Source organism: Alosa pseudoharengus, unplaced genomic scaffold, assembly GCF_046254945.1.
Source record: "Alosa pseudoharengus isolate Yale_2024_CS ecotype anadromous, Long Island Sound unplaced genomic scaffold, YU_APseudo_1.1 YU_APseudo_1.1_scf_1, whole genome shotgun sequence".
Lineage (NCBI taxonomy): Eukaryota > Metazoa > Chordata > Actinopteri > Clupeiformes > Clupeidae > Alosa > Alosa pseudoharengus.
In genome coordinates, this window is record NW_027468564.1 from 13670847 (window position 1) to 13683148 (window position 12302).

At 42.5% G+C, this 12302-nt stretch overlaps 1 protein-coding gene across 2 annotated transcripts in view; it reads right to left on the reverse strand.

The window, feature by feature from the left end:
* LOC143121457 (NACHT, LRR and PYD domains-containing protein 3-like) overlaps nt 1-9797 on the reverse strand; it is a 52126-nt gene extending 42329 nt beyond the window's left edge. For both annotated transcript variants that reach the window (XM_076281826.1, XM_076281830.1), the window contains exons 1-2: nt 9750-9797; nt 2331-2418 (exon numbers count right to left, since the gene is read on the reverse strand). In XM_076281826.1, coding sequence (XP_076137941.1) covers nt 2331-2374 — 44 coding nt within the window. In that variant the 5' untranslated portion in view covers nt 2375-2418; nt 9750-9797. The remainder of the gene's footprint in view (nt 1-2330; nt 2419-9749) is intronic.
* Nucleotides 9798-12302: the final 2505 nt, after the last annotated feature.

The window sequence follows — 12302 nt, forward strand, 5'->3', positions numbered from 1 at the left end:
GTCACATACTTATTGGTCTCTCGATGTAGAGTAACTATATGCATAAATATGTATGGTCAAAACCTATTGTTGTGTCTGGTAGGCCTACTCAGACGTGAAAAGGAGAGATAGGATGCAAACTCTGGTCGAGCGTACAGAACAGCGACGCGCTGCCGTTTAGCCACAAGATAGTCAACAAACCGAGCAATACCCTGATATTCGTGTAGGCTATATATCTTTTCCAACATAGATATTTAACACAAATAATGACAAATATTGGTCTGCTTAAGTTAACTGTTTTATATGCTTGCAATAGGTTTAGGTTCTTGCTGATGGCAATGACAATGCCAGCATTAATCTCTTGGTTTATATTAGAAAAATGTGACACAGGTACGATGTTTTCTGGAAACAGGTGTACCAATGTCATTATTTGGTCGCAAGTTCCGTTGTACAACTATTTTCCCCCACCACCAACATCGTTGCTAACTCATCACACACTGTGCACACCCACTAACCAGAAGTTGCAGTCATCGAGGATGAATATAATATAAAAGTCAGAAATGAGACAATTAACTTTTACAAGTTTATTTGTAGCTTTTGCAATTGGATAATTGCATTGGTTCATACTGTGATTACAATTGTGATTGTGATAAATGTGCAGCCTACTGGGAACGTTACCATTACTAGGGTTGCTAATTTGCAAGAATTTTCTTAATCGACTTTCACTAACGTCAATGAACAATAATCGATTATTCATCAAACCCGGATTTCAGTTTCACCTGTCGGCTCCTATCACCACATGCATTGTGATTGTTATTATTATTATCATTATGATCATTGCTACACACACAGCAGACCAGGGGGGTATTCCAAGTACGTGGTTTAGTGACAAACCAGGGTAAGTTAACACAGAGTAAGGGGTAAACCTCCTAATAGAAGAGCTGTATGGCTTCATTCTCCTAACAAAACAATGCCATAGGGCTCTTGTTGTAGGAGGTTTACCACTTACTCTGAGTTAACTTACCCAGAATTGTCACTAAAACACGTACTTGGAATACCCCCCTGATACATTCCTCAATAAACAGATATATGATTGTTGCGGCAACATAATTATTGATAATTTTACATGGTTTAAGGCTTGCACAACACAAAATGTTGCTTATGAGCTTGAAAAGGAAATAGAAAAGGCAGGACACGTAGGAAAACAAAGAAAAATAATATCAATAATGAAAACATGCCATGCCATTCAACTGTTTGAACCGTAAGCCTAGGCTATTTAGTCACAGCAATTTATTTATTAGCATTTACGTGGCTAAAGGGCGCACAACGGAACCCCCCCCCCCACTGACACACATCATTTTTTTTTTATAGCCTATCATTTAGTATCAAAAGTATTTGTTTTAAAATATTAATTGCTTAAAAATGACTGCTAATTTGATGCGGTTTAACAAATGTAGAAATAGTGCTGTACCTATGGCTGTGCCCTCTCACAGTTTTTCAATGGTCAGTAGTGGGAATTACTGTTGCCTTCATGATTTCCTTTTAAAAGTTTCTTATAAGAAGGAGATATCAATTATCAACAATGACAAGCCAGCTGGAACCTGCCGCTCTCTCTCCCTCTCGTGAGCGCAGACACGTTCCCAATAAATGGATCGCATAACGTTCACTTTAGATCTGCTGCAAAGGAGATAACTAAGAGTAGGCCTATCATCTGTATTTAACATGATGTTTTGACAATGACATTGTAAACGTTCTCTAAGGAGAGTGAAAAGCAGTTTGCAGTAAAGCTAACCAACGTCGTCTCTATCGCAGGAAAAAAATAGCGAGCAGCCTGATAACCAAATGAAATACTCGGCGGGCCAGATGAAAGTGCTTGGAGGGCCGGATCCAGCCCGCGGGCCGCAGTTTGCCACTCACTGGCAACATGGTGGTACTACAACATGCACTACCTCATCAGTTGCACTAGCATTATGCAGAGTCAAGGTAAATTATGGATGCTGGATAGGAATGCTTATAGTGCCACTCACTGGCAACATGGTGGTACTAAACATGCACTTCATCAGTTGCACTAGCATAATGCAGAGTCAAGGTATTATGGATGATTATGGATAATAATGAATGCTGGATAGGAATGTATGTTTCCATTCAGCTTTGGCAGGTATTACACTGCTCCCCACATGCTTATTACAACCATACTGTGTTCTGATGTTGGACTGAAAAGATGTAGTAGGCCTATGCAAATGAACAAATACACAAATAATAGATGCAAATATATTATTATTATTATTATTATTATTATTATTATTATAATTATTATTATTACTACTATTATTATTTGTCTGTTTTCTTACCTCTGAGGCTCACAGTCATGGTCCTCTTTTTCACACGAACTCATTTTAGCCAAACACACTCTGTTTACTGGGATCTCCTGATCTTACACTGGAGAATGAGAGAGAAGAACTCATTTTAGGCAAACACACTCTGTTTACTGGGATCTCCTGATCTTACACTGGAGAATGAGAGAGAAGAACTCATTTTAGCCAAACACACTCTGTTTACTGGGATCTCCTGATCTTACACTGGAGAATGAGAGAGAAGAACTCATTTTAGGCAAACACACTCTGTTTCCTGGGATCCCCTGATCTTACACTGGAGAATGAGAGAGAAGAATTCATTTTAGGCAAACACACTCTATTTCCTGGGATCCCCTGATCTTACACTGGAGAATGAGAGAGAAGAACTCATTTTAGGCAAACACACTCTGTTTCCTGGGATCTCCTGATCTTACACTGGCGAATGATAGAGACGGACCAACATAAACAAATCAGAGTAATGGGATACACATTGCACACATGCACATCTGTTCTGCACAGTAATCCATGGCTAAGAATGAACAAGTTGAATAAAGGTAAACAAAATGTTATCTTATGGCAAGGCCAGGCAAAACAGTTTTATTTATAGCACATTTCATACACAGGGCAACTCAATAGGCTTTTCAGTGTTGATTATGCTAAAAATAGAGATTGAAGCTGTGACAGAGTGAGGTAATATAACAAAAGAAAATGTTAAAGGACACAAACAATCAGACAGGGGTGAAAACATCAGCTCCTTGGTGGAGGTCATAACATATTATACTGGAAATGGAGAATCAGGCATGATGGCAAGTGAAAGAATAGCCTGGGCTTATAAAAATTGGGATAAAAATAAAGAACACAGACTACCTTATTTAAAGATTCCTCAGGAGCTAGGATTACTTCATTGATGTAGTATGTGATGAGATCAAACTCTCAATAGACTTGCTTAAAATGAGTTGAATATAGTAATATATTTAAAAACTATCAATCAAAAAATAATCAATCTATTAGTTTCCACACAATTCACCAGAAGTCATCATTTAAGGGGTTATTTTTCAAAATGTTCGGCACGGAGGAGCATGCCCCCGAATCCCTCTATCATTTGGGAGGCCCAAAAGTATTTCATGTTATGGCACCCAAATTCTCCAGCAGCATATAATTAGCGTTTTTGTAAACTGTGACCACCTATTTTTGAATGGCAAAGTATGTGAGACAGCAAGGGACAAGGATGTGTGTGTGCGTGTACTGTGTATGGTAGTGGGCCTATTTGGAAGCAAGTCCAGGGCCTTTTTTTAGTCCCAGACCGTCCCTGCTACCGGGCTGTTTTGGCATAAACAGTAAAGCCCCCTATTAGACATTCTCTGGTAAAGCGTATGTGGAGTGACGAAGACAAAGAAAACATGGCTGAGTTTGATGTGGGCGGGGCTTGATGTCCCGCATGCTGTAGGAATGGTGCATTCATGGCACTTCGGAATGACAAGTGTAAGCGCCAGTTTAATGTTTGAAAAATGTATTAATAACCTCAGGCCTATAGGGGGCAGTAGCAAGGAGAATAGGTGTGGCTGAGGCTGAGTAGGTTTAATTGGAACATGTGAAGGAGAAGGGTGAGAGCATGGAGATAGGAGCAACACTTTTTCTGACCGTCGAGGTGGTAGTTTATATATAGATAAATAAAAGCCCTACTCCTATTTAGTTATAGTTTATGGAAGAAAGGTACTGTAACTAATGGAAGTTTGGGAAAAATAAATGATTTTTCTGTTTGAAAAACTACTACACGAGTCTGAACATTGCTGAAGAAACATGCTTTACAACAAGGACCGCCCCCGTGGCTACTTTGTTTTTCCCACAGCAAGTGTTCATGTGCTTTGCCGTCGGAATGTGTGACAAACACGGATGCCACAACAAAGGTTAAAACATACACTCACTAATCCTAAATAAACAACTGTATTTGCTTAAAATATAGTGTAAGACGCTTGTAAAAGAAAGATATGCAGCTTTCAAGTGACAAAAACGGGGAGAACTGCCACTCTCGGAAATGTAGAATGAATGGAGGTCTATGGAGCTGTACCCCTCAGAATCCACTTTTCTCGGGATATGATTTTTCCCCAAGTAATTTGAATATTGCATTCGACAGGGGAGACAAAGAAAATACACTTGGTTAAGTATTATATTTTTTAAAGTCACTTAAGTGTTCTAAAAAGCCTTTCAAACGTGTCAGTGACATCATTCATTAGCACAATGCTAGCGTGTTATGGGCAACAACGACCCAACCTGTAAGAAATCAAAAGGACATAAGCACTCGTTCTTTCAACTTTTGACCTATAACCCATGTTGAAGTTACACAAACTACAATCAAATCTGAGATTTGTCAACGACAATCAGGTGAAAGAGACAAATTTAGCCGTCTAGCTCCATTGACTCCCATTCATTTTGCACTCATGGCGATCGCCCCCAGTGCAACTTTGGTGGAACTGCAACCAAAATTCGGTACAATGGGACTTCATACGGAGTGGCTCCCCGTAGACGGTAGTGCTGGGCGGTATACCGGTTCACACCGTATACCGGTGTATATTTTCGTTATGATATTAATTTTTAATATACCGCCATACCGGTGTATTTGATTACACAACGTTTGGAACGCTGCGCCGCACGACACTGTTTCAGACGGGACTTTTTTCACACGCACGCATGGTGCCACTGCGAGGCATAATGAGGTCAAACACAAAACATAATAAGTTTTTCCCCTGAAGTATGACCCTTTAAGGCTTAATTAGGTAAGGGGTTTATTTAAGGGTGTTGCACAGAATACCTTAAATTGTTTATTTAGTTAAGGAAAAACGTTAAGGGATACTGCATTGAAAGGGATTTACCGTCACGAAAATTCTATTGAGATTGTTCAACAGCTGTAACTAGCTGGCTAGTAGGTGATGTCGTTAGTTAGCAACCCACCGAACACAGTGAAGTTTAATGTTCTTATTAGTCATCTCACCTTAAGAATATTCGCAGAAATTATCCAGGTAGCAAGTAAAGCATGTTATAGACATGCACTGAGCAATACTAGCTGGCTAGTTAGAAATGATCCTGACTGTCATCACTCATCAGTGCACCAAAACAAACTTTTTTGTTAATGTTTTGCCTAGCGAACCGAACCGAACCGAAGCTCATGGCAGGCTAACAAGACATCCACATCCACATGAAGTTAACGTTAGCTTACCACTAACGTCATAGTCCGGTGGACAGAAAGGTGAACCCGGAAATGTTGAGTACACCAAAGTTTTATGATAGAAATATATAGTATGGGTCCCCAGCATGCAGAAACTGCCGGATGCTAATTTGCATATGTTGGGTAATTTGTGTAATTCAGCTAATTAGAATAAATTAGCATAATCGCCTATATTGATCATATTATAGGAGCTGCTTAGGCAAAATGGACAATGTTAGTATGTTTGTAGGGGTTACTGGAGATGCTGAGTCCATACCTGACATTTTCAAGATTGAAAATCACTATTTAAACATGGTTTGGTCACATTCTTACTCTCATTAAGCTGATTTTGCTGAGTTTTTGGGGCCGATTTAGACAGATTTTTGGAGGATAAAAATGTTCAGTGTTCAGGAATAATTTGGATCCTCAAGTATTTTCTGAATTCCACAATAATTTTGAAAATAGCTATTCACTGGCCCTCTGCTGTGACTCACAATTGAGTAACAAAGTGAAGAACTACAGTAGCCTCTACTACTCCTCTCTGTCCTCATCCGTTGTCCTGTCGTCATCTTCTCCAGATTCTTCATCCATGTCCTTCTGCTCTTTTTGCTGTGTTAATATATTGCAACATGTAACATCACTGCCTTTGCAGAAACAATAATTAGTACAGGCCAGGCCTGCAGTTGCACTTTCCAGATACATGTATACACAGCTGTGCAGTTACAGCTGATAACATCTAACAAATCAGGAGGAGCAACAGGACTTGAATCGAGGGTGGGCGAGTTCTTCTCGTTTCTTCATACCTGTCTTCTTACTCCATCCAAACGTGGTAATATCCATAGCCGGTGGATCAGGACGGTCTGGTGCTTTCCAAAGCAGCACCTGTAGATGGGCACGTTTTCCATAGAGGAGCAAGTTGCGTTCTGTAGGAGACCGTGTCTTCAGTGCTGGAGGAGCCGGGAGTGGGAGACCTCTCCGCCAGGGATGGATCACTGCAAGGGGTAAGAAAAAAAGAGCCCTTGCAAGGGGTACTAAAAAGCTTACAGAGGCCTTCAGTAGAGACCAGCCATCACCTGGGCCTGGCTACGGGAGGAGTGCTTGCCTGAAGAGGGTCTCGATGCAGTGGCCACGGCGGAGAAAGACTTAACGCGACCGGGAGAGCGGCCTGAGGAAGCAGCCTTGGAAGATGAGGTGGTGACGCCGGCCTGGGTGCTGACTTCACCGTGAGAAGACCTGGAGCCCCTGCCCCCGCCGGGCGGCTTTAGGCTGGAGTTGCCGGTGGCCCTGGCTGCGGAGCAGAGCAGAAGTGGAGCGGCAAGGAGGTGGAGCCGTTTGAGGCACGACGGTTGGGCAGCCTCGGTGGAAGGGCCCTCTGAAAAACTGAACTGTAAGCCTTTGGGTGCGTGTGGGAGGCACCATGCTGTGTGGGCGCCTGTTCGAGTTGGCCTGTTCGCTGGCGCTCTTAAAATACATTATACGGGGGAAAAAAAATAAGGGGAAAAAAAGTTTGTTGTGTGAAATCCGATGCCACGAGCCAGAGAGAAGGTCTAGGCCTTGGCGCGACCGTGGCGGAGTGGAGCGGCCGGGAGCAGCGGAGGACAGCTCTGCGACAAGGCAGCAGAGGAGGGATGCCAACGTCGGTAGCTGTAGCCTGATTGCGCAGCGTGGTCCGGCTGTGATGGAGCTGGAGTCTGCTGCCCCGACTGGCAAGACAGCGGAGCGTCGGAGGTGTGGTGCCGGTTACGGTGCTCAGTGCCGGGGGGTCTGTGGCAGTGGAGGCTAGGCCCCGCCAGGTGTTGGAGGAACATTGCTGTGGTGCACACTGCTAAAGTGCGACCTGAGGGCATTCGCTGGGGACGAGCGGCGACGGCCAGGTGACTGCCAGCACGCCCGCATTGGGCCTCTGGTGGTTGTGGTTCCTCGGGGTGAGTAGGGCTCTTGTGGTGTGTGCACCCCACCTGCTGTGTGGCAGTGCCAGAGACTTTGCTGGACTGAATGTGGGAACGCCCACTCCGAGGACGGCAATGGCTTGTTGGGGGAACTGTGTAGCGTACTGGACTGTGCTTGAAATTCCCACAATGTTTTGCGCTGGGGATTCTGGGAGAACTTTGGGGTTGTTAATATGTGTGCTTGTGCCTTTATGGTGTGGCGTCCAACCCTATGTGTGTAAGGTGCGAGTGTTCTTGACTTCCCTAGCGTGTGCTATGTTCTGTGCCTATGTCCCTGCTCCCGACCTTTAATAAAGCTTTTGATTAGACAACGCTGTCTCATCAATCGTTACACTATTAAATCTGCTTAGCATCATTAGCATGCTGCACATATTTGTTAAAGCTCTTGCATTCAAGTTGAATGATCATCTCAATACCAATGTTTCCCAAAAGGGCATGTCCCAAGGAGAACAATATTACCTTAAACACACATGAGGAAACTGAACAGTCCAATCAGTAGACTATGATAAGCTAGCCAACTATGCTACTTTGTTTACAATATTTCCAGGCTTCAACCAGACAGCTGAATGTGGTAGAGTTATAATAGAAATAGTAGGCCTAAGCTATAGGCTAATCTGCATAAAGTGTGCTGTCATAAATATCAGACATTCAGTATTCTCTCTTTTTATATCAGGATATAAAATAATACAGATATATTATATTGTAGTCTAGCCACCCCCCCCTCCAAAAAAAGAGGTTTGTATCAAACCGTGGGTCACAAATCACGATACGAATCGAATTGTTAAGTTGGTGTATTGTTACAGCCCTACTGTATATCGCTACAGCCCTATCCTCCAAAAATCTGTCTAAATTGGACCAAAAAACTCAGCAAAATCAGCTTAATGAGAGTAAAAACGTGACTAAACCAAGTTTAAATAGTGATTTTGAATCTTGAAAATGTCAGATATGGACTCAACATCTCCAGTAACCCCTAAAAACATACTAACATTGTCCATTTTGGCCAAGCAGCTCTTATAATATCATCAAGATAGGCGATTATGCTAATTTATGCTAATTAGCTCACTTACACAAATTGCCCAACATATGCAAATTAGCATCCGGCAGTTTCTACATGCTGGGAACCCATACTATATATTTCCATCATAAAACGTTGGTGTACTCAACATTTCCGGGTCCACAATGGGGCTCTATGGGCTGTCCACCGGACTATCATGTAAACCACACAATAACAATAAGGCATGTTTCTGATAAGTAAGCAGCAGAGAGGTTTTATTTTAAATTGTATAATTTTCAAAAAAGTATAATTATTGAAGTTGCACTACTTTTTGTATTGGTTTTATACAAGATGTTTGTGAAATTTGCACAGTAAAAGTTCTGTATTTTGACTGCAATTGTCTTTGCATTCTGATTAGATTCTTCATTAGAATCATGAGTGGCTCTTTGTAAACAGCATCATTTTCTGGGGCCATGCAAAACTGCATTACCACTAGTGTGGAGTTATTCTACATCATGACAGTAAAATAGACCATCCTTAGTCAATGTACTGCAGCAATTCCTCTCTCAACCTGTAGAAAATGCTGTGAACATCTGATTGTGCATGGGGGAAAACATACCGTCATATACCGTGAAACCGTAAGAATTTTGAAAAATACCGTGATATACATTTTTGGTCATACCGCCCAGCACTAGTAGACGGGCTCTGGATATAGGCTACTTGTAATTTTACGACACATATCCTCTTTTCTTCAATTAAATAAATGAGGCCACGATGCCGCTAACTTGAGTTAATGGAACGGCTTCAGTCCCAAGTGAAAGTAATTATACTCCAAACAAACAAACATGCCCAAATATGAAGAAAGCGATTTTTCTATATTCCTTTATCTTCCCCGCATTAAAGATTTCGAAGTAGCCTAGCCTACGCCATTGTAGCCTCCGTCTTCAGTCGGTAGAACCACATTCTCTGGTAATCCTACTGTAGGCCTATTACAGGATAGATAGGCTATAAAATGTGTTTGTAGGTTACGGAGACTTATCTCTGCTACACAATCTTACAACTTGTACTTGTACTTAAAGCGAGGATCGACAAACAGCCTATTTGAGAACAAGAACACTAGGCTACAGTGAAGCCTAACGTTCGCTTCGTGTCGACGCCGAGAGACAAACACTAGCCTACATTTTCCAGTTGTATTGTCCGTTATCGTATTACTATGAACGCCATTGCGTTGAAGCACCGGTTCGTTTACTATCCAAAGTTGATAAACTTACCAATTTCAAGATGCGTCATTGCCGAAATGGTCAACTGCTATTTCACAATACGGAAGCGACGACTTCTGTTTCAGTTTCGTTTCGTTAGGGGAGGCGACGTGACGCACGCTACAGTCCAGTCCAGCCTCCAAGGGTTTGGGTTGCTATGGGTAGTGTCGACTCCGCAGGGAAAATATCCAAAACATGATGATGATTTACCAGGGAACATGGTAAATGGCAAACAAAGTAGAAATTGTAGCGCCGAGGCTATTTGCCCCTTGTTGGACTTTCCTCTGTGTTCCCCTGTGTCTCCTGTTTTCCCGGTGTGTGTGTGTGCGCGCGAGAGAGAGAGGGTGTTTGTGTCTCCCTCTCTCTCCTGTGTCTTCAGGATGTAGTGGTAAAATAAGAGGTGGGTAAACTATGATTTCTGTAGTTACGTTGAGGTGGTAAAATAAGAGGTGGGTAATATGACTTCTGTGGTTATGTTGAGGTGGACTGTGCCATGCAGTATTTGACTTTTTTAAAAAGGCATTCAGAACATGTTTGATGATGTTGGAGATATTGTCCAATGTGTAACAGTGGTATTAAATGGTTGCTAGAGTGTACATGTTGTGAGTATTAATTATACAGTGTGATTTTTGAATGTTTAAAGTCCATTCATGTGGATCCTTGTTTTAGTATTTTTAGTATCTTTTACTGTTCTTTTTAGTCATGTGGATGTTATTTTCTCATCCTGTTTATGTTGTAGATGTGGTGTCTTAAGCTACTGGGACCTTGAATTTCACTTTGGGGATCAATATAGTATCTATCTATCTATCTATCTAGATAGATATTCAGAAATATTCAGGTGGATAAACTGTGTTTACTTGCGTTTCGCCTCCACTACATCCAGGGGCGGACTGGGACCACAAATTGGCCCTGTACGGTGTACGTTTTAGGACACCCTCAGCTGTCAGACATCAGATGAAAGGGCATCAGATCTCGGGAAACCGCTGTCAAGTTTACGGAATTGCACATCTTTCATATGGCGCTCTCTCTCTTTCCTTTTTCTTGCCCAACCTCCTCTTTTTCTGATTGACATCTCTTCTCATCTTGTTTTTTTGTTCCCCTTATTTCTTTCTTTCTTTCTATTCTACTTCGTTTAAAATATCTCTTTATGTCTTTCTTTGTATTTTACGTTATTTTTATATCTCTCTTTGAAAACAGTAGTTTGAAATGTGTTAACTGACAGAAATGTGTTAAAGTTCTTTCTCATCTTTTACTCCTCATATGTGAGTGTCCTTCAGCCCACACCTCTCCCTCTTTTACTCTTGCCATCCTTCTCTCTCTTTAATATTTGTCTTTTCTTTTTGTCTGACATTCTCTTTATCTTGTTTCTGACATGACAAATGTTTCAGTGTAAGGTCCCAAGGTCACAGGTTCAAGGCCAGTGAGTGACTGTTGAACACAAGTCAGGCCACAAACACCATGAAGGGAATGTGCAGCCATCCCTATTGGTGGAGTCTGTCACCACTCTCTAAGTGCTTGTGATTGGACCAGTGGTGTTGGACTTCCTGTTTCTGCTGCAGTGTGTCAAATGTGTGAATGTGTGTAAATGTTACGGCTACTGTTAGTGATGTCACAATAGAGACCTCTGTCTCTCATGCAGTCTGGCTCACTGGGAGACGGTTGTCATGGACACTGATTGATGATCCTCTTCTCTCCTTTATCCTGCAGATGGGGTAATGATTTGCGGCCAAATGTATTTTGTGCATCACAAAAGTAGTGTGTACATCAAAGTTTTGACCCACGTGATATGGAAGTGTTGAACTGTATGGGGTCTGTGGTGCAGAAGCTCATGGCATGAGGATGGGATCCAGCACACACACACACATACACACCATCTTATTCACACATACCACACACACACACACACACACACACACCATTGTATACACACATATCACACACACACACGCGTGCATACCAGTAACACAGGAAACAGGCTCTTCCTGAGGGGAGCTCAACAAACACAGATAGACACACACACACTCTCTCACACACACAGACATAAACACACCAGCAGCGCACACAGACACACACACATACACAAACACACACAAACACACACACGTACACACACACCAGTAACACAGGAAACAGGCTCTTCCTGAGGGGACAAACAAACACAGACACACACACACAGAGACATACACACACCAGCAGCGCACACACACACACTCACACACACACCAGCAGCGCACACACACACACACACACACACACCAGCAGCGCACACACAAACAGCACACAGGAAACAGCTTCTTCCTGAGTGGAGCTCAGCAGTGAGATGAATGGAGAATGGAGGCGTGTCCTGATCAGCCAGAGATGATTGACAGCATGCAGCATGGACTCCGCAGACAGAGGAGGACCAGTCACTCTCCAACATGTGCACAGATGGACATATGGACACCAGCAACACACACACACACACACACACACCAGTCACTCTCCAACATGTGCACAGATGGACATATGGACACCAGCAACACACACACACACACACACACACACACACCAGTCACTCTCCAACAT